We start from the raw sequence: 21,673 nt of genomic DNA, 5'->3' as shown, positions 1-21,673 counted from the left end.
GGGGATTCCCAATGTGCTTTGCAGCGGATGTGTGCACTGTACACGGTGTGGCGTGACCAATTTAGAAATGGTGCTGTGGTGGCTCGAAACCATGGCAACCCCGACTCACTCTTACCCTACATTTTGGCTCTGAGCTTGGATCTAGTGGGAAACAGACAGGGATGTTGTGTGTTTGTCTTTGACTTTAATCTTCATGGACTGACATCAAACACAAATATTGCTTGTGAGGGTATTGCATAGTCTAAAGCAGGGTTCCCCAACTGGCGGTCTGCGGGCCAAATTTTGCCTGCCAGCAATATTATTAGGACCCCCCAAATTAATTATGATTTTTTTTTTCATTAAAGAAGGAAGTTACGCTACCTAAATAATGCTATAGTTACATTTTAACTTCATTCACGAGGTGAGAGAATGCAGAAGACAGTCAGCTAATAAAGCAGGTAGCGGACCGTTTTGAGGTGCTGAAACGTAAAGCTGCAACCACAGCGCAATCAATAGGTGAACAGCGCCAGGTGCTGAAAATATAGCAAACTTGTTATACAAGTGTTGCACAGCAGCAGATGGAGGAAAACTACACCCGTCGAGTAATTCAACAATAATCTACATTTTAATTTTACAAACGACGAGTCTTTCTTCCGAACCTAGGCCCATATAAAATAACTTAAGTGGCTCAGGTAGGCGATGAGGCTCAACAGCGTCTTTCACAAGAACCAAATATACGGCCTAATAGAAGTTTTTCACATTTTTCAAAAATGTAACGTCCTACATAAAACAATAATTTAAAGATAAAAAAAGTTGATGTCTGTATTGGGATAGCCTGCTCAAACATAAAATACTGTCAGCTTGTGATCTAAATATCTCCAGATAAGCATGGAGCTATGGAGCTAATTGTTTCTGAACGAATGTTGACGTTACAAAAAGTAGTGAGCCCTACAGTAGGCTATGTAGACCTATTTGTCCCAACCAATCAACACACAGTGAAATAGACAAATTATAATTGAATAGGAGCGTAATCAGATCAAGACCATTGTTAGTCACTGAATGTATTATATACTATGAATTGATTATGTACTATCAGATGTTAAAAATGTTGTTCAATTTGTAATGTAGGCCAATTAATTGTGCTAATATTATAGGCTAATTATGTTCTGTCCCACCAACTATTAGCTCAGAAAAAAATTGTCCCGAGGCCAAACCTATTTGACAATCCCTGGTCTAAAGGGTGTGGTGACCTAGCATCAAGGTTGGCCTTAATCACTGATACAGGGTCAGATATTATGCCATCCCCAATGACTAAAGCCAGGGTTGAAAGGTACGATAATCTAATTTTAGATCTGTGGTTAAGCACCTCAAATCACCTCAAATCTGCTGTATAGAACAAGTTGACAGATTGAAGTGCGGTCTGCCTCAGGCTGTTCATTTTAGGGACCCAGCTAGCGCTCAGTGGGGGTTGGAAACCACATTTTAATTTCCCTGCCGTGAAAAGTAATAGACCACTCCCCCTCGTTGCTCATGGGTAACGTAGTGAAAGACATCTCCCCCGAAAATGCAAGGCAGCAATGGCTTTGCACACGACGGCATCAGCTATTAACAACATATCCTGTCGACGTGGAATATCTCCGGATACCCAGAATTCCCTGTCATCTCCCTGACCCCGACTGTCTCATCCCTCTTTCCATATATTTCTCATAGCTCTCTCCTACCTCATAAACTGCTAACTTAGCCAAGCCTCTTTAGAGTTTTTATTCTGACTGGTTGGGAGATTCCTTTCTTTTCTGGCTTTGTGTTGGCTTCCCTGTCATCAGTTTCCCACTCTGCTGCTCTCTCCGAAGCCAACCATAGTCAAACCTATGGGGTTTGAAATAGATTCTTTAGGTAGGCTGATGGTACTGTATGTCTGTGTTCAGTAGGCTCCCCCCAATAACAGCAACCTCTTCCCATCTTCTACAGTAGTGTTTCCTAAACCTTTCATTGAGTACCCCCCAGTTCCACTTATTTGATCTATTCCAGTACCAACTGATTCAGCTGGTGTGGTAATTAGTTTAGTCCACTGTGCTAGAAGATAAAAACACATCATACACCATCATATGTCCGTATGCAGCTTGGCTATAATCTATATGGTCAATGTGGTGTTCTGATAAAATACATTTAGCGACTGCAATGATTTATTTGGTAACTATAATTATTTGTTAGTTAGTTAGCCGTGTTACTTTGTTTTGGGCCACGTTGAGTGTATCTAGCTGGTTAGCTGCTGTATGTCCTCTTACCTCTAATAGATTTATAAATCTATATTCTATTTGACACTCGCGTTAATAGCAGTTGGGATATGTGGACGGTAACTCAGGGTCATGTTCAATAGGGCACAGCGTGGCAAAATGTTTTGCAATGGAAAACAAGCATTTTTTTAATTCGGAAAAGTTCAGATTGTACCTCCCCGTTTCCATCTTATTTGTTTCCGTTTGGTGCTGAAAGAACATGACCCTGGTTTCTATCTCTCTTGTGTCCACTGGGTCATAATGTCCTGGCTTTGTCTCGGCTCTATTGGCTTTTGTAAGGGCTGCGTTCAGAAGGGCACAACGTTGCGGAACGTTCAGATGAGGATAGATTGTGTAGAACGCAACATTGGGGAACAATCTGCTAGAAATCGACGGTGTAGAATAGACGTGCCTCTGACAGCACTCCATATTAGCCGTATCCCTTCTACGTGTCATTGAATTGTCCCTTTTTCCTTCCCTAAATGTTCTTCTCCCCCTCTTTCAGAAGTCTGTCTCATTCGTTTGCATATGTATTCAAACTACTGAACCCACCATTCCAATGTCTCTTTTGCTGCATGTTGACGAGGACCCTGCGTCTAGACATGCACACCAAAAGTCACGTTAATGTGTGTGTTTCTTTTCTCCTCGCAGGGAGCGAGTCTCACTCGTCAGATTCAGGTAACTGCAGTTCAACGTGGTCCGTCTTATCTTGACACGATGCTCACATCCAATTGAGTGAAAAGAGATACATCATGGGTTGGCATCAAGGGTCTAGTTGTCATGTAGAATTGTATTGTGTGTGTGTGTGTGTGTGTGTGTGTGTGTGTTCCAGATGCTTGGAGGTCACGCAGCACCGATGGCCTAAGGAACGGCGACGACATCACTTCCTCCTTGGCCGCCAAGGGCTTCCGCAGCGTCAGGCCCAACCTGCAAGACAAGAGGTCCCCCACACAGGTGAATACACACACACACACACACACACACACACACACTGTGCATTGTTGAATTCCTATACAGCATTTTAAGATGTTTAATCCGTTTAACCAGAGTTTTTACACCACACTGATTTGAGTTGAGTGGCAAAGCTACCATGGTTGAATCCGTAGTATTAAAGCATTCTTTATCGGGAAGTTTATAATGTGAATAAATCCGACAGTGTTATTCCTTCATTCCTTCACCACCAGTGCCTCCAGAGAATTTCCCCTGTCAAGTTGTTCTGTTGATTCAAGTTGATAAGTTTGTTGTTTTCCAGCGGCGATGAAGAGACTAATCAAAGATTCCTTTCTTCCCCCCCAGAGGAGTGTGAGTGTGTGTCTGTGTCATTTGGGGATAATAAACGCAGCCAGGAAGCAGTCTGCTCCACACATCTCTTCAATCTTCTAAAATGATCTCTGTTTGATTTCAGGCCACATTTTTATGATGTTGGCTTTAAAGTGGGAAATAAATCGCACCACAACCTCATAAAATGTTTACAACATAGAGAGAAAAAAAACCTGAATATATCCCAGTCAAGGGTGTATTGGTCTTGTATTTTACTTTGGACTGGATTTTGTCCGTCTCATATCTTTATTTCAATCGTTCCATTGATAAACGATGTTTGTTGCTGTTTTCCTTCTCTGATTCTAATTGGCTGCACAGGCTGTCAATCAGGTCCCCCTCCCGCCCCCTAGGAGAGAGAGCTACCCCTCCCCCGCCACAGGCGCTATCCCCCCCTCCTACAGCTCCCTTCTAGCCAAGACCCTCGGACACGGGATGCTAGCCCTCTCCAACGAGAAGGCCGTCCTCAAAGAGTCTTACACAGTCAAGAGCACGTCTTCTTACTCCCACCACCAGAGCACAACCACCTCTTCTGTACCCCAATCTGAACCAGAACCCAACCCCATCCACAGTGTCACCAGCAAGGTCAAAGCCTCCACTGCTACTTCCTCCACCACCACCCAGCTTCAGGCTGCAGAGCGCAAGGTGTCCTCTCTCAGACTCACCCCCGTCACCATCCCTGATCCGCCCTCCCACCAGCCCGTCCCCCAGCCCGAGGCTCTCACCACCTCCCCTCCTCCCTCTAACCTTCCCCCCCATAGAGAGTCCTCCATCGGCTCCCAAAGCCATCACACAGCCTCTCTCTCCATCCAGATGGCTCCGCGGTGCCCCAAACCACCGGGCTCCAAGGCCCCCACCCTGGAGCCCAAGGCCCCAGCCCCAGCTTCTGACCCTGGGGAGGCCAGGAAGGTGAAAGGCCCCCCTCCAGTTCCAACTCGACCGGCCGAAGCGAATGTGCTGGTACTATAACTGAGTTTCAGTTTCCTAATCAACCTCTGTCAGTTCTTCTTCAACAGCACCACAGTGGTTTGTCAGGCACAACCAACCAACCAGACTAACTGTGATTGTGCGTGTGTTTGTGCGTTTGTCAGGGGGTTGGCCAGATTTAAAGCACAGTGTGTTTTCTTCAGTGTCCAATATCTTCAAACACTGTGATTGCACTAATCCTCTTACCCCACAGTGAAGGTAACAACAGTCTGCACACTATAATGCAGTGCGACAAAACAGCACATCATTTTATGTCACACACAGTGTCACTTCCTGCCCCGTTTGGACCATCCAACCATGCACAGCCGCATCATTAAACTCTCTCCCTTTCTTCCTCCTACATAACCCCCTTCCATTCTACCAGGGCTCGCCTCCTCAACCCTGCTCCCCCGACCACAGCGCCCGGCGCTCCCCTTACAACCGCCACAGCGCCGACTCACTGGACTACATGGCGGGCCTCAAAGCCCTGTTGCCCACTCCGTACGTCCCGTCCCCATATGCCACCTTGGAGCACGGCGGGGGGGACCGAATGGACAAAATTGGCGTAGTCGGCGGTGTTAGCATTAGCATGGTTAGTGCTGGTGGAGGTATGGGGGGCAGGTCACCCTCGCTCTCCCCCGTGACAGTGTCAGCGCTCAGCCAGTATTCGTCCTCCACGGTGGGCCTCCTGGAGGAGCTCCAGATCTGCAGCCTGGACTCCCCCGGCGTGTCTCCCTCACCCTCGCCCACCCTCAGCCACATGTCGTCCACCACGGGCTCCGACGAGGCGCCGCCGCTAACTTCCGCCGCTGCTGCCACTAACGTAACTATCCCCCCACAACGTCGCTAATTACTGGCTACACCAAGGAAGCTTGAGCCCCCCAACCTCCAAAACTGTTCCACACCCAAACAATATCGTGTTTACAAGCTCCTCCAACTAATCCACTCACCCGTCTTGAGTGAGGCGCTCTTGTATGCCCTACCCCCCCCTGTCCCACTGTCATAACATCACCCGTTGCACTCTTCTGATGGCTTAGTCTAACAATGTCTTGATGCATCGTTATCCCACCTTAGCGTGTCTCTTTTGTGTGTTTCTCACATACCCCAGATTTGTCCAACTGTCATTAACTTTTAGTTACAACAACTTCTTTCCTATGCCTGTTAAGTCTTTTTTTTTTTCATTGTGGGAGTTTATGATTGTGGGTCTTTCAATGTGACAAGGATTTGACACCAGCTTTTACGTGTCGTTTCTAACCAATAATGAAACGCCTGATTTTTTTTTTTTTTTTTTTTTTGAAGTAAGCCCATGTCGTTTGTTGACGTCCGACTACTCCACTACTTCTTTTTTAACTAACCTGTTGTGTTTTCTCTGATGCAGCACGCTTTTCCAATACTGTCTGTTGCACTCCTCTCATAACAATCACAGTCTACTCGTATAACCATTTTAGTCTTAATGGTAAAACCTATTGTTATTACAGACTAATCAATTCTCAGTACAGAGTCTTCGAGTCTTAACCAGCTGATAACATTATGTGGGTGCCTGTCCCATCACGTTTTGACCACTATAAACTTTGTTTCTTGCAAATGGGAGTGCACTGTTTTTACCCTCCTGGTTCTGATGTCCCCCCTCCAGGGCCAAGCTATTCAAGTGGCAATGAATGGAGGTGCTCCCCACCCCCAGAGACCGTCCTCACCCCCGGCCTACCCCCTCTCCCCGCCTCGTTCAGCCCAGGAGGGGTTCACGTGCAGAGTCGGAATGCAGGTGAGAGTGGGGATCCCGACCGTGTCAGCCTGGACTGATTTTTTAAAAAATTAAATAAATTGTACGCAGGCAGCTGCCCTACAGTTAACCACAATGCCATATTACTGAGTCTACCTTTTAACAAAATAATGAGCACAGAATAAGGCTTGACGACCACGACCTAACCAAGCACTCTTTACGCTAAGAACGTTCCTGAACCACAATGTACGCCTCCACACAAAGTATGCCAATTGATAGCCGGTATTCAGATTTCTATGAATTTACACGTCATCAGGCTACTGTGGTGATTTATTTGAACTCATACTTTCAGTTTTTTCTGATATTGATCCCCTCACTCTTATATTTTCTGCACTTGTCTAGTTAGTTGATGTAATGGGGACTATTGTTTGCAGGATATGATGTATTTACACCTATTAGAGGCAGAAGGGAAGTACTCGATAGGGGAACACAATGGGAAATGAATTGCTGACAAAGTGAACCTGGCAGTGGGAATATGCTTATCGGGGCATAACTCACATCGGCGTTGCACATCCCTACATGTACTATGATGTACCGTATACACACTGAGTGTACGAAATGTTAGGAACCGCTTTCTCTTTCCATGACACAGACTGGCCAGGTGACAGCTATGATCCCTTATTGATGTCACTTGTTAAATTCACTTCAATCAGTATAGATGAAGGGGGAGGAGACAGTTTAAAGAAGGATTTTTAAGCCTAGAGGCAATCGAGACGTGGATTGTGTATGTGTCATTCAGGGGGTTGAATGGGCAAGACAAAAGATGTATGTGCCTTTGAACGGGGTGTGGTAGTAGGTGCCATGCGCACCGGTTTGAGTGTGTCAAGAACTGCAATGCTGCTGGGTTTTTCCACTCTAAACAGTTTCCAGTGTGTATCAAGAATGGTCCCACCACCCAAAGGACATCAAGCCAACTTGACACAACTGTGGGAAGCATTGGAGTCAACACTGGCCAGCATCCCTGTGGGAACGCTTTCGACACCTTGTAGATTCCCTTCCCCCGACGAATTGAGGCGCGTAACTCAATATTAGGAAGGTGTTCCTAATGTTTGGCATACTCAGTGGATATCTCTAATAAACTGTTTCACCACTACTGTGAAGGGCTTGTCCAACATTGTAGATGAGAGGGTGTGTGTGTTTTCTGGGCCAGCCCATCCAAATCACTCACATCAGTTCACTGTCCTCTCTTCCATCTTCCATCCCTCTATTCATCCCTTTTTTTCCCTCCTCTTCTCTCCCCCTGCACACACTGCACTACACACTGCATTACACACTGCACTACACACTGCACTACACACTGCACTACACACTGCACTACACACTGCACTACACACTGCACTACACACTGCACTACACACTGCATTACACACTGCACTACACACTGCACTACACACTGCATTACACACTGCATTACACACTGCACTACACACACACCATACAGAAGGTTCAGAGTCGGTGATGTCGGGCCACACCAGCATGAGCAGCACGGTGCCCATCGCCCGCTTTTCAGAGGAGGAGAAGAGGGTGTCGGTCATCAAGGCGCCCCACTACGAGGGCATCGGCCCTGTGGATGACACGGGCATCCCCATCGCCATTCGCACGGTGAGGCGTGGACACACAGGCAGTCATACACGCGACAAGACAAGTGGGGGAAAAAAACTCTCTGGACACCTACTTTAAGAACACATTTTAAGAAGGCTTAGAAAGTTCTGTTTCATTTTAGTTGGGATGGTTTTCACGTTCAGAGCAGTAAGCCTATATTTCATATCTTGTGGTTGTTGACGATGGCTCTGTCCCACACGGCACCCTATTCCCTTTATTGTGCACCACTTTTGACCAGAATCCTATGTGGCCTGGCCAAAAGTAGTGCACTGTATGGGGAATAGGGTGCCATTTGGAATGCACACAATGTGTGTTTCATGACTCACCATTGTGTGGAGCACCTCTGGCCCTGACTAGCCTTGTCTCCTGTCTGATATGTGAGCAGGACCAAGTGGGAGGAATGCTTTTGAGATGTCAGCAGCTTTAGACCTCTTCTTCAGAGCCCTTTCTCTCTCTCGCTCTCTCTATCTCTCTCTATGTATGCTAGCTGTAATTAGGGACTTAGTCAAAGTCCTCGCTATTGTACTACAGGGCAATGAGCAGCCTTTCTCTCGCTCTCGCTCGCTCGCTCTCTCACTCTCTGTGTGTGTGTGTACCCGCATCCAAGTGTGTCTGTGTATGTATCTCAGCCATGTATAAGAGTACTTCAGACACTAGTCAACACTCTATTGAGAGGCTGTGGATACTGGGAGAGGAGAGGGAGAGAGACCAAAACAGATAGTCAGAGAGAGACAGATTCTGTGTGGAAAATATTTCTGGCCCCTCGCTGGTAACCATGGTATTAGTGGAGATGTGGCCAAGCTTGGGCCATCTGGGTACGTCTGGTCACACACACACACACGCACACACTCTGGACTAGAAATAGACACACTTCTGCCTAGTCACATTTGCAGTGGTGGTCAATGTTATGGACTTGCCATGAGATGAACTTCCCCTGTCAGCCGATGACACATGACTGAGTGTGGGACAAGCAAAAAAACACGTGGCTATGGACACAGACTTCTCCTTGTCCTGTCCGTCTATCGAGCCGTCTGTCCGCCCCATATGCCTGCCGACGTGTCCGTCTGTCCGTAGCCTCCATTTTGATTTGTGATTTTGTTTCCTCTCTCCCCACAGACGGTGGATAGGCCGAAGGACTGGTACAAGACCATGTTCAAGCAGATCCACATGGTTCACAAAGCAGGTGGGCAGAAGTGCACTAGACTGGAGGAGACAGTACAGTGTTTCCATTGCAGTATGTACGGTCAAATCCCACTTCATTTGTCCCATGCGCCTAATATAATACCTTGAAATGCTTACTTTACGGTCTGTCTTTCCTTGCTGTTCACGAAGATTGGTCAAACACCTGGGCTGTGTGTGTATGCATGCATCATGTGTACACTATGTATACAAAAGTATGTGGGACACCCCTTCAAATGAGTGGATTCAGCTATTTCAGCCACACCCGTTGCTGACTGGTGTATAGAATTGAGCACATAGCCATGCAATCTCCATAGACAAACATTGGCAGTAGAATGGCCCCATACTGAAGAGCTCGGCGACATTCAACATGGCACCGTCATAAGATGCCACCTTTCCAACAAGTCAGCCCTGCTAGAGCTGCCCCGGTCAACTGTAAGTGCTGTTGTTGTGAAGTGGAATCGTCTAGGAGCAACAATGTCTCAGCCGCGAAGTGTTAGTCCAAACAAGCTCACAGAACGGGACCGCCGAGTGCTGAAGCACATTTAAACAGTCTGTCCTCGGTTGTAACACTCATTAACGAGTTCCAAACTTTTCTTGGAAGCAACGTCATCACAAGAACTGTTCGTCGGGAGCTTGATGAAATGGGTTTCCATGGCCGAGCAGCCGCACACAAGCCTAAGATCACCATGCGCAATGCCAAGCATTGACCGGATTGGTGTAAAGTTCTGTGGAGTAATGAATCACATTCCACCATCTGGCAGTCCGATGGCCGAATCTTGGTTTGGGAGATGCCAGGAGAACGCTACCCGCCCCAATGCATAGTGCCAACTGTAAAGTTTGGTGGAGGAGGAATAACGGTCTGTGGCTGTTTCTTCATAGTTCGGGCTAGGCCCCTTAGTTCCAGTGAAGGGAAATCTTAACGCTACAGCATATAATGACATTCTAGACGGTTCTCTACTTCCAACTTTGTGGCAAGGCCCTTTCCTGTTTCAGCATGACAATGCCCTCCTGCACAAATCGAGGTCCATACAGAAATGGTTTGTTGAGATCGGTGTGGAAGAAGTTGACTGGCCTTGAGCTCTACTCCATCGAACATTGTTGGGATTAATTGGAACGCAGACTAGACTGCGAGCCAGGCCTAGTCGCCCAACATCGGTGCCCGACTTCGCTAATGCTCTTGTGGCTGAATGGAAGCAAGTCCCCGCAGCAGTGTTCCAACATCTAGTGGAAAGCCTTCCCAGAAGAGTGGAGGCAGTTATAGCAGCTCCATATTAATGCCCATAATTTTTGAATGAGATGTTCGACGAGCAGGTGCCCACATACTTCTGGTCATGTAGTGTGTGTGGGTTTCTCTCTGTGTGCCCTTGTTGAGCCAGAACACCACAGCTCCACAGAGCCAGAGCTAATTAGAGCGAGAGTGTGAAAGGGGAGAGACCGAGACTAATACAACGAGAGCAATAGAAAGAGGAAGGAGAGAGGGCGAGGGGGATTGAGTGGGAGAAGCGGTGTCTCGTCGAACCTACAGATGCACTGCCGCGATCTCTGCTCCGCTGTGTGGGCGTCACCAAATCAAATAGTCAATACAAGGCATATTTGTTCTTAACAATGCGCACACACACACACACACACACACACACACACACACACACACACACACACACACACACACACACACAGCTCATTGTAGTTCTCAAAGGATAACTTCAATAGTCAGCCCTTTGTTCTCCTGGGTCCTTATACGTTGATCTTCAGTATTCACCTTGCTGATCAGCTACCCAGGGAGCCTTAGTTTGCCCACTGAGGTTTTCCCTGAGGCGGGCAGAATATTTCTCCTGTGATGAAAGTAGAGAATCTGTATGTGTGCGCACAAATGGATGCAGGGGAAAGGGTACTCTCAGCAGGGTGTGTGTGTGTGTGTTGTTCTGCTCACCTTCCGTGTTTCTACAGATGACGACTATGCCGACGCGCGCAACGCCACATACACTGTCATCGGTGACAGCGGTAAGAGTCTCGATCTCTTTTTGACGATTCAAATGTATGCTACTGGTTTGTCACGTTGTCCTGTGTTCAAACACCTGACTTGCAAGAATACTTAGTTTACGACCCCCTTCTCTCTCTTTCTATTTTCCCTCCCCGTCCTTTCCCTCTCTCCTTCCTCGGTCTCTCTCCCCCGCATCCTTTCTCTCGTTCTCTTCTTCCTCCCCCTTTTTCTCTCTTTTCCCTCCCTGTCCTTTCTCTGTTATCCCCCCCAGACACACATGGTCAGTCCTCCAACCCCACCATGGCATACCCTCCCCCAGGACACAAACGTACCGGCCCCTGGCCAAGAGCCCGTCGGGCAGCGGAAGCCCCGGGACCTTTAGGGAGCCCTCCCCCGTGCCTCCGCCACCCCCGCCCATGCCCTCCCTCCTCCAGCTGAGGTCCAGAGACAGCGACCGGGAGCGAGACTCGCCCGACACCATGTAAGACACACCGCGGGTCTGGTTTCTCTTTCGCTTGGTCCGAGACCAATGGCTAGCTAGTCTCCATCTTAGGCGTAGACTTAGGCCTAGTCTGCAATGTAGGCCTAGACATGGGCCTTGGACCCAGGCTTAGTCCTTACCTAGGTCTAGTCCCTTGACACCCCTCACCTTAGGGGTTACCTTAGCCCTAGAGCCTATACCTAAGCTAGTGGTGCGCCTTTGGCATCATCTTAAACTAGGTCCAAGATCACACTGATGTCTTTCTTTATTTATTAGCAGGAATCAGTGGGGCCCTCCCGATAGGAAAGTGGACACTAGAAAGTACCGCGCTGAACCCCGGAGTATCTTTGAGTACGAGCCTGGGAAATCATCCGCTCTGGAGCAGGAGAGGCCGGTGAGTGCCCAAAAGCACGTCTGTCACGTTTAACATTTTTTTTTTAATTAGCTTACATCAGGGTGTCAAACTCAATTCCTGGAGGGCTGTGTGTTTTGCTGTTTTTTTTTGTCATTCCCATTCAATTGGTGTCCAATTAGACTGCCGGACATAAATGAATTCATCCGACAACCAGGTGAGGGGAGTTCCTAACAAATCAACGGTCTTAACTGATCAATCAACTACAAGGGAGGAGCGAAAACCCGCTGACGCTCAGCCCTCCAGGAATTCAGTTTGACACCCCTGGCCTACATTGTCATTATCTAAGCCATTTAAAACTCCATTACCCATAATCACCCTCTACACCATCCTTGGTTCCTAATAAGTGAGTGATCTCCAACTCTCAGTCTTGGAGAACTCAATGGATGTGTAGGATTTTGTTCCTGCCCAGCATGAATACACCCGATTCCAGATAGTAAGGTCCAGAGTGTATCAGAGATGTGTTTTAGAGCTGGGTTGGAACAAAACCCTCTACACACAAAGGCCCTGTCTACAGGAACAGAGTCAGAGACCCCTTGACCTCCGCTCTAGGAAGAAGCCTTTAGAGGTACTGTACCTGAACCATTAGAGGGATCAACACATTTCTATGACGCGTTCTGTGGTCCAACTTACTGCTATTTTGGGCGGATATGCTTGTTAAGGTTGAGTTGGGAAGCAATTATATAATAGTTAGATTTTTAAGCTCGAGGGGGGGATTTATCCTCGAAAGGGGTATTTTTAGAAAGGTAGTGGCCTTTGAATATGAATGATATAGATGCTCTCTTAGGGAACTTTTTTCACATTTTGTTACAGCCTTATTTTTAAATGGTTTAAATCACTTTTTTCCCCTCAATCTACACGAAATACCCCATAATGACAAAGCGAAAACAAGTTTGAAACTCGAAATTGAGCTCGGGTGCATCCTGTTTCGATTGATCATCCTTAAGATGTTTCTACAACTTGATTGGAGTCCACCTGGGGGTAAATTCAAATGATTGGACATGATTTGTCTACAGTTGACAGTGGATGTCAGAGCAAAAACCAAGCCATGAGGTTGAAGGAATTGTCCGTAGAGCTCTGAGACAGGATTGTGTTCGAGGCACAGATCTGGGAAAGTGTACCAAAACATTTCTGCAGCATTGAATGTCCCCAAGAACACAGTGGCCTCCATAATTCTTAAATAGAAGAAGTTTGAAACCGCCAAGACTATTCCTAGAGCTGGCCACCCGGCCAAACTGAGCAATCGGGGGAGAAGGGCCTTCTCGGGTTCTCGGGTTCTCGAGTTACCATCGAGAACCCGATGGTAACTCTGACAGAGTTCCTCTGTGGAGATGAGAGAACCTTCCAGAAGAACAACCATCTCTGGGCACTCCACCAATTAGGCTTTTATGGTAGAGTGGCCAGACAAGCCACTCCTCAGTAAAAAGACACATGACAGACGGCTTGGAGTTTGCCAAAACGCACCTAAAGTAATCTCAGACCATCAGAAACAACATTCTCTGGTCTGATGAAACCAAGATTGAACACTTTGAATGCCAGTGTCACTGGAGGAAACCTGGCACCATGCCTACGGTGAAGCATGGTGGTGGCAGCATCATGCTGTGGGGATGTTTTTCACTGGCAGGGACTGGGAGGCTAGTCAGGGTCAAGGGAAAGATGAACTGAGCAAAGTACAGAGATCCTTGATGAAAACCTGCTCCAGAGTACTCAGGACCTCAGATAAGGGTGAAGGTTCATCTTCCAACAGGACAGCGACCCTAAGCACACAGCCAAGACAACGCAGGAGTGGCTTCGGGACAAGTCTCAATGTCCTTGAGTGGTCCAGCCAGAGGCCGGACTTGAACCCGATCGAACGTTTCTGGAGAGACCTGAAAATAGCTGTGCAGTAACACTCCACAACCAACCTGACAGAGCTTGAGAGGATTTGCAGAGAAGAATGGGAGAAACTCCCCAAATACAGGTGTGCCAATCTTGTTTTAAAATTTTTTATTTCACCTTTATTTAACCAGGTAGGCTAGTTGAAAACAAGTTCTCATTTACAACTGCGACCTGGCCAAGATAAAGCAAAGCAGTGAGACACAAACAACAACAGAGTTACACATGAAATAAACAAACATACAGTCAATAACACAATAAAAGAAAGTATATGTATAGTATGTGCAGTTGTAGTATCATACCCAAGAAGACTCAAGGCTGTAATTGCAGCCAAAGGTGCTTCAACAAAGTACTGAGTAAAGAGTCTGAATAGTTATGTAAATGTCATAGTTCCATTTTTATTTTTTATTTTAAATTTGCCAAAAAATGTATTGCTTTGTCATTATGGGGTATTGTGTGTAGATTGATTAGTAAAAAACGAACATTTTAATTCACTTTACAATAGGGCTGTAACGTAACAAAATGTGGGAAAAGTCTAAGGGTCTGAATGCTTTCCGAAGGCACTGTAGGCCTAGAAGTAAGCTTATATTTAGATTTTCATAAATTGTACCCATTTTAATTTATTCAACAGGCGGTGTTCTGTATCACTCAATCACCTTCCTGATGCTGTCAAACTAAAGCGGAGGTGTTGTGCCCAAATAAAGCAATTGTGTAGAGGCTCGAAGCAAGGGGAGATAATGTCTAGATGCGTTTTGCAGTGGAGATCAAGTGAATGGATTGGCTGGCTGGGCTTGATGGTACAGTGGATGCACAGGGATTTCTCAGATGGAACAGAAAGCGAGATGCCCTTTTTTGGCGTCAAAGGCTTACCCCTGCCGTACTGTTTGTTTAGTATGCCTTAGAACGCGTCTCAGCCAATCACAATGCTTGTTTTGACCAAACCGTTGTTGAATATCGTTTTTGTATCATTTCTCTAGGGTTTCCTCATAAAGCATTTCAGTGACCTTTAACAAAAATGAAAGGGACCGCAAAGGGTTGGAATCATCTTCACACTCCGTCTGTCTGTCACCCATTGGTAAAGCTCCGCCTTATCTCAGTTCACTGGTCACGATGGCAACACCCACCCGTAGCACGCGCTCCAGCAGGTGTATCTCACTGATCATCCCTAAAGCCAACACCTCATTTGGCCGCCTTTCGTTCCAGTTCTCTGCTGCCTGTGACTGGAACGAATTGCAAAAATCGCTGAAGTTGGAGACTTTCATCTCCCTCACCAACTTCAAACATCTGCTATCTGAGCAGCTAACCGATCGCTGCAGCTGTACATAGTCTATCGGTAAATAGCCCACCCAATTTACCTACCTCATCCCCATACTGTTTATATTTATTTACTTTTCTGCTCTTTTGCACACCAATATCTCTACCTGTACATGACCATCTGATCATTTTTCACTCCAGTGTTAATCTGCAAAATTGTAATTATTCGCCTACCTCCTCATGCCTTTTGCACACAATGTATACAGACTCTCTTTTTTTCTACTGTGTTATTGACTTGTTAATTGTTTACTCCATGTGTAACTGTGTTGTCTGTTCACACTGCTATGCTTTATCTTGGCCAGGTCGCAGTTGTAAATGAGAACTTGTTCTCAACTAGCCTACCTGGTTAAATAAAGGTGAAATAAAAATACAATTAAAATTGTATTGTCCAGGCTGGGGCTAATTGCTACATGGAATTGAGGGCAAGAGATGTAGTTGTGATAGTTGTGTATTGTATGAGCCGTATTGGACTGGCCAACCCTCCTGGAGATCCTGTCGCTATGCAGGGTTTTGCTCCAACCCTGTTGTAACCCACCTGATTCGGTTTGGAGCGACGTCTTGCCGGAGGGTAGCTGTCCAGGAGGCGGGTCGGCCACCCACGTGCTAGTCTGTCTGCTCTATGGACTTGAGGGTGATCGGTTAGGAGAACGAGAGGGAGGTGGAGGGGGATGAAAGAGGGAACTCTTCTGAAGTTAAGGATGATTAGCTTAAAGCAGTCAAATGTGTTTAGTATCTGTAATCATTCACATGATTTTCCTGTGTTTCTATATATATTTCCAAGCTATGAGGTTGGAATAAAACTGTGAAATTGTGGAAATTATGATGATGCCCTTTTAGTGTAAGAGTTGTTTGAAAAGGCTGCCTGAAATGCATGCCTGTTTTAGTGGGATGGAGTTTTGGCCTGCCTGGTGACATCACCAGGTGGTAAATTAGTTAATAGACCAATAAGAAAGAGTTCCAAACCTCTGCCAATAACAGGTAGTTTTCAGTTTTCCCCCTCCCCATTTTTTATTTTATTTTTATTTTTGAACATTTGAATTGAAAACCGTCACAGTGTGGCACTTAATTGTGACCCAGAAATGAATTGATATTGAGATTAAAAAGGGACAACACAGCCGTTTTTGATGTCTTTAGACAGGTTCTCCAGAACTACATTGCTTCCTGCCGGGCACCCAAATCCCTATAGCAGTGTTATTCAAAGAGTCGGGCCAACTGCCCTATAGTGTGTAGGGAATAGAGAGCCATTTAGCACACACACTAATGTGGGAATTAATCCAAGTAGAGCACAGGGAGAGGAGAGGAGCAGGCGTGGGGGGAATATCGCTGAGTCAGGGAAGTCTGTAATGCAGGGTGAGCTATAGGCTCCCTTATGCATCCCAACCACGCCGTCTCTTTCCCTGTTTCTCTCTAAGAACGCCACAATAAACCATGTTTCTAGCCTTCGTCGCATCACCGTGTGTGTTTCTGGTCGTGGTGTGGGTCTCTCCGCTGCTGATGGAAAAAATAGTTCACACACATCACGTCTCTGTATGGATATGGCCTTCCATAAAGAAGGCTGTTGTTAACATCTTGTCCACTTCTTGGATGGAAGTCTGATCACTGCCAGGGAGCGCAAAGACTGGAGGTCTGTGGGTAGCTACTAGCAGATACTGTGTCCATAGACTCCCAGTCATTGCGCTAACGCTAGTGTCCATTGACTCGCAGAGCTACCTCTAACTTCCTTTGTGCTGGATGCAGAGACCATAAAAATGGTATCGCACGTGTTCGTCTGACTCGTTGCCAAAATCCCAAAGTATCCCTTTTAAATAGCTCGTAGACGTGGGTCACCCAGCGAGGGCTGGGGCTCAGCTGAGACAGCTGGTAAAAGGCACCAGTGTTCTGGCCTTGTGGCATGAAGTAGCCAGAGGGGGGTGGGGGGTGGCTGGTTGACCTCTGTAGACGTCTGGTGCTCTACTTTCTTCTGGGCACGGCCCACATAGAGCCGCCTCCCATTCAGCTCCTTCCTATTCATTTTATGGACCACCTAAGGAGGTCAGATTTACTCCAATTAGACAGAGAGGTATCCGTGAGACTACACTCCCCTCCACAGTGCAGTTCACCTCTTCCTGAGCTAAAGTAGCTGATTTGCAAGTCCAATACACTTCCAAGATCGCCAATAAAAGTGGGCAGCCTTTTCCCCCAGCAGCTCATAAACTACATTTCCCAGGAGACACTGGGGGTGGTAAATGTCACAGCCAAGCCTGCAGTGTGCTGGGCACTGCAGTGAACCACCCCTCTGCTCCAAGGTAAACCTCATTGAGAGTGACTGAGGAATAAGCCCCAGGACTGGCGTGTAGGAGACGTTCTAGCTGTAAAGTCCTTCAGGAGAGGAGGTGGGAGAGCGAGAGTTTCTGTATGTTCAGTTAAGGTGAGTTTTTGCTCCAGGTATAAGAGTGAACTTTAATATTAAGCTCAGAGTACAGAGTATTGGGCAGAGTACACGGTGAAGGTTTAAATTAGACTTTGAGAAAGAATCCAGCCAAGTAATTTATTAACAGTTAAACCAACGTTACTTTTATTTTTACCTCACTTACTCGGGGCCACGCTCAGCAGGATGAAGTGGTGTGCAACGTTTAATTCAATGGATATGGTGCTGTTTCTGAACAATCGGTCGAATGTTGTGATTGTCATTTCCCAGAGGGCGATTTTGTATAATGTGCTGCACAAGTTTGGATTTCAGAATGGTCATAACCATATTGATCAGGTCACACGCCGCCACACCGACCAAACGAACCTCGGAAAACGGTTGAAGAACGGCGCGCTCAGCGTTTTTGCGCTCAACCGGGGCGCGTTCAGCAGGACCTAACGTTTTGGAATGTTCTAATAGGAATATGCTTTGTAGAGCAAACATGACTGTCTGACATGTAGAATAAGGAATCACGTTGGCTCTGTTCATGGGATTTCTATCTGAAAGTTTTGATCACGTTCGGCCACTGAACGTGGCCCCGGTGTGCCGAAATGAACCAGAGTTGTGTCGGGCTTTATGACAGGAAGATATTGCCCTCTGCTGTAGTAGTTTAAACATTACAACACTTTTTTTTCTGCTCTGGTTTGGTGCTTTATAGTGAGCGACTGGTGAGGAGAGCGTGTGTGTTGTCACACACTAAATCAAATCAAATGTATTTATATAGCCCTTTGTACATCTGCTGATATCTCAAAGTGCTGTACAGAAATCCAGCCTAAAACCCCCAAACAGCAAGCAATGCAGGTGTAGAAGCACAGTGGCTAGGAAAAACTCCCTAGAAAGGCCAGAACCTAGAAAGAAACCTAGAGAGGAACCAGGCTATGAGGTGGTCCTCTTCTGGCTGTGCCGGGTGGAGATTATAACAGAACGTGGCCAAGATGTTCAAATGTTTATAAATGGACCAGCATGGTCAAATAATAATAATCACAGTAGTTGTCGAGGGTGCAGCAAGTCAGCACCTCAGGAGTAAATGTTAGTTGGCTTTTCATAGCCGATCATTAAGAGTATCTCTACCACTCCTGCTGTCTCTAGAGAGTTGAAAACAGCAGTTCTGGGACAGGTAGCACGTCCGGTGAACAGGTCAGGATTCCATAGCGCAGGCAGAACAGTTGAAACTGGAGCAGCAGCACGGCCAGGTGGACTGGGGACAGCAAGGAGTCATCATGCCAGGTAGTCCTGAGGCATGGTCTTAGGGCTCAGGTCCTCCGAGAGAAAGAGAGAATTAGAGAGAGCATACTTAAATTCACACAGGACAAGACAGGAGAAGTACTCCAGATATAACAAACTGACCCTAGCCCCCCGACACATAAACTACTGCAGCATAAATACTGGAGGCTGAGACAGAAAGGGTCAGGAGACACTGTGGCCCCATCCGATGATACCCCCGGACAGGGCCAAACAGGAAGGATATAACCCCACACACTTTGCCAAAGCACAGCCCTCACACCACTAGAGGGATATCTTCAACCACCAACTTACCATCCTGAGACAAGGCCGAGTATAGCCCACAAAGATCTCCGCCACGGCACAACCCAAGGGGGGGCGCCAACCCAGACAGGAAGATCACATCAGTGACTCAACCCACTCAAGTGACGCACCCCTCCTAGGGACGGCATGGAAGAGCACCAGTAAGCCAGTGACTCAGCCCCTGTAATAGGGTTAGAGGCAGAGAATCCCAGTGGAAAGAGGGGAACCAGCCAGGCAGAGACCGCAAGGGCGGTTCGTTGCTCCAGAGCCTTTCCGTTCACCTTCACACTCCTGGGCCAGACTACACCCAATCATATGACCCACTGAAGAGATGAGACTTCAGTAAAGACATAAAGGTTGAGACCAAGTCTGCGTCTCTCACATGGGTAGGCAGACCATTCCATAAAAATGGAGCTTTATAGGAGAAAGCCCTGCCTCCAGCTGTTTGCTTAGAAATTCTAGGGACAATTAGGAGGCCTGCGTCTTGTGACCGTAGCGTACGTGTAGGTATGTACGGCAGGACCAAATCAGAGAGATGGGTAGGAGCAAGCCCATGTAATGCTTTGTTGGTTAGCAGTAAAACCTTGAAATCAGCCCTTGCCTTGACAGGAAGCCAGTGAAGGGAGGCTAGCACTGGAGTAATATGATCACATTTTCTGGTTCTAGTCATGATTCTAGCAGCCGTATTTAGCACTAACTGAAGTTTATTTAGTGCTTTATCCAGGTAGCTGGAAAGTAGAGCATTGCAGTAGTCTAACCTAGAAGTAACAAAAGGCACTAAAGGCAGCAAAGACACTTTTCATACAGGGCAGTTCAGCGAATGGTTGACGCAATTTAGCTTCTTAGCCTCAGGACACTTTATGAGCCAATGTTATGTCTTTAGCTCTCAATTTAATTGACCATTCTCCTTCAACCCATTCAACTTTTTATCCCTTTTTCCATTATTTGAATGAGAAATGTGAAAAGTAACCGAGTAAACTGAAGTGCACATCAGTACTTTCTATTTGACACGCGTCACAATTTTATTTGTATTTTTTTTGGGGGGAGGGGGGTTGTAATGGTGTGTGCCCTGGTTAGCAACACTGTTTTTGTCTCTTTACCCTGGTGTTAAACTCCATCTGGACCCACCCTTCTTTACCCATCAGCCCCTGCAGCTTGGCGCTGCACACCCAATCCTAACCATGAGATCCATATTTCTCTCTGTGCTTTCTGTTCCTCCTCTCTCTCCCTCCCTCTTTCTCTGTCACCCTCCACTCTCTCCAGACCTATAAGCTAAACCCAGATGACATAGATTTAGAGAACGAGCCTTGGTATAAGTTCTTCTCCGAGCTGGAGTTCGGCCGTCCGGTAAGTGAGGGTCCGTAACTCCCACCTCGGCATCCCCCCGCCTTAGGTATCCTCCCACCCCACTCCCCTCTACCTGTTCAGTCTTCACCCCACTGTAGCTGGGTGGGAACAATGTAGTCCAGGAGTCGTCCAACTCTCGGACTGGAGAGCTGGTGGGTATGCAGGCTTTTGTTCCAGCCCAGCAGTAACACACCTGATTCAAACATTAAAGCTGTTTTGTTTTATTTCGCAACGCATAATCGGTCTTCAGTCTGGACAGAGACTGGGCCTGAATCAGGTGTGTTAGTGCTAAGTTGGAACAAAGGCCTGTGCGCCAGTAGCTCTCCAGGAGCTTGAGTCTGGGGGTCCTTCCTGTTGTAGTTGCTTCGGCATGCTGTTGGGTGCTGGGTGCTCTGGCAAGTCGCCTGTTGTGTGCAGCTCCTTGTGACTGGTCTGCTTGTGTCTCTGCGTCTTGGTGAATTGGTTTTGCGTAGTGTGGCTGTCTCGTTATCAGCTGGCCCTGCGACACATTGAAAGCTCGAAAACACTGCAAAACAAAACGGAAGTCCCAAATTTAATATGGATTGGTCCTTTTTTTAAATCACAAAAAAAGTCTTACAAAGGGGGGGACCACTTTTCCTACATTGTATAATTTGCTATTTTTCGCGAACAAAATGAAGGTTCTTTTGCAGTGTGTGCTTACCGTTGTTGATAAGGTCGTGGAGCAGCCAGTAGAACTGAGCAGAACCGAGATCAATCGAAACGACATGCTAAAATCCACAAATGAATCCCCAGCATCTGGTCAGAGCGTCGTTCTGCACCGTTGTTCATGCTCCTCTTGTATGTTGCAGCTTTGTGTGGTTTCTTTCTGTTTGCTCGTTTAGACATTTTGGTTCCTACCTCTTCTCCTGAAGTGTCAACTCGTTCACTCCTCCTAAACGTTAGGCGACCTAAGGGATTAATGGTATTGGGTTGGTTTAAACTTGGGCTGGTTTGAGTTCCCGTGTTCCACCATATTCCTTGCCCCGTCCCGTTCCTTTGGAAATCCACGACAGGAAGTGTACAAGTGCACACTTTTTGGGGGAGAAGGGCGAGAAACACTCTGCTTGTTCTAAGTCGGTCTGTTGTTAGGTCGAGGAAATTGACTTGATTCGGAATGTTCAGCTAGAAATATGCAGTCTAGAAAAGACACGAGTCTGATGTCATGCAGAATAA

General features: G+C 46.8%; 1 protein-coding gene across 1 annotated transcript in view; it reads left to right on the top strand.

Moving 5' to 3' along the window:
* Positions 1 to 21,673, top strand: part of LOC112261386 (sorbin and SH3 domain-containing protein 2) — an 85,937-nt gene that overhangs the window by 42,981 nt on the left and 21,283 nt on the right. Inside the window, exons 4-12 of the mRNA XM_042330600.1 lie at positions 2,904 to 2,930; positions 3,085 to 3,206; positions 6,169 to 6,297; positions 7,757 to 7,917; positions 9,034 to 9,100; positions 11,047 to 11,100; positions 11,352 to 11,509; positions 11,542 to 11,561; positions 11,838 to 11,955. Coding sequence (XP_042186534.1) covers positions 2,904 to 2,930; positions 3,085 to 3,206; positions 6,169 to 6,297; positions 7,757 to 7,917; positions 9,034 to 9,100; positions 11,047 to 11,100; positions 11,352 to 11,509; positions 11,542 to 11,561; positions 11,838 to 11,955 — 856 coding nt within the window. The remainder of the gene's footprint in view (positions 1 to 2,903; positions 2,931 to 3,084; positions 3,207 to 6,168; positions 6,298 to 7,756; positions 7,918 to 9,033; positions 9,101 to 11,046; positions 11,101 to 11,351; positions 11,510 to 11,541; positions 11,562 to 11,837; positions 11,956 to 21,673) is intronic.

The sequence above is a fragment of the Oncorhynchus tshawytscha genome, linkage group LG11 (genome assembly GCF_018296145.1).
Source record: "Oncorhynchus tshawytscha isolate Ot180627B linkage group LG11, Otsh_v2.0, whole genome shotgun sequence".
NCBI classification, from domain to species: domain Eukaryota; kingdom Metazoa; phylum Chordata; class Actinopteri; order Salmoniformes; family Salmonidae; genus Oncorhynchus; species Oncorhynchus tshawytscha.
Note: the sequence above shows the minus strand (reverse complement) of the source record. Positions and strands in the feature narration are given on the sequence as shown.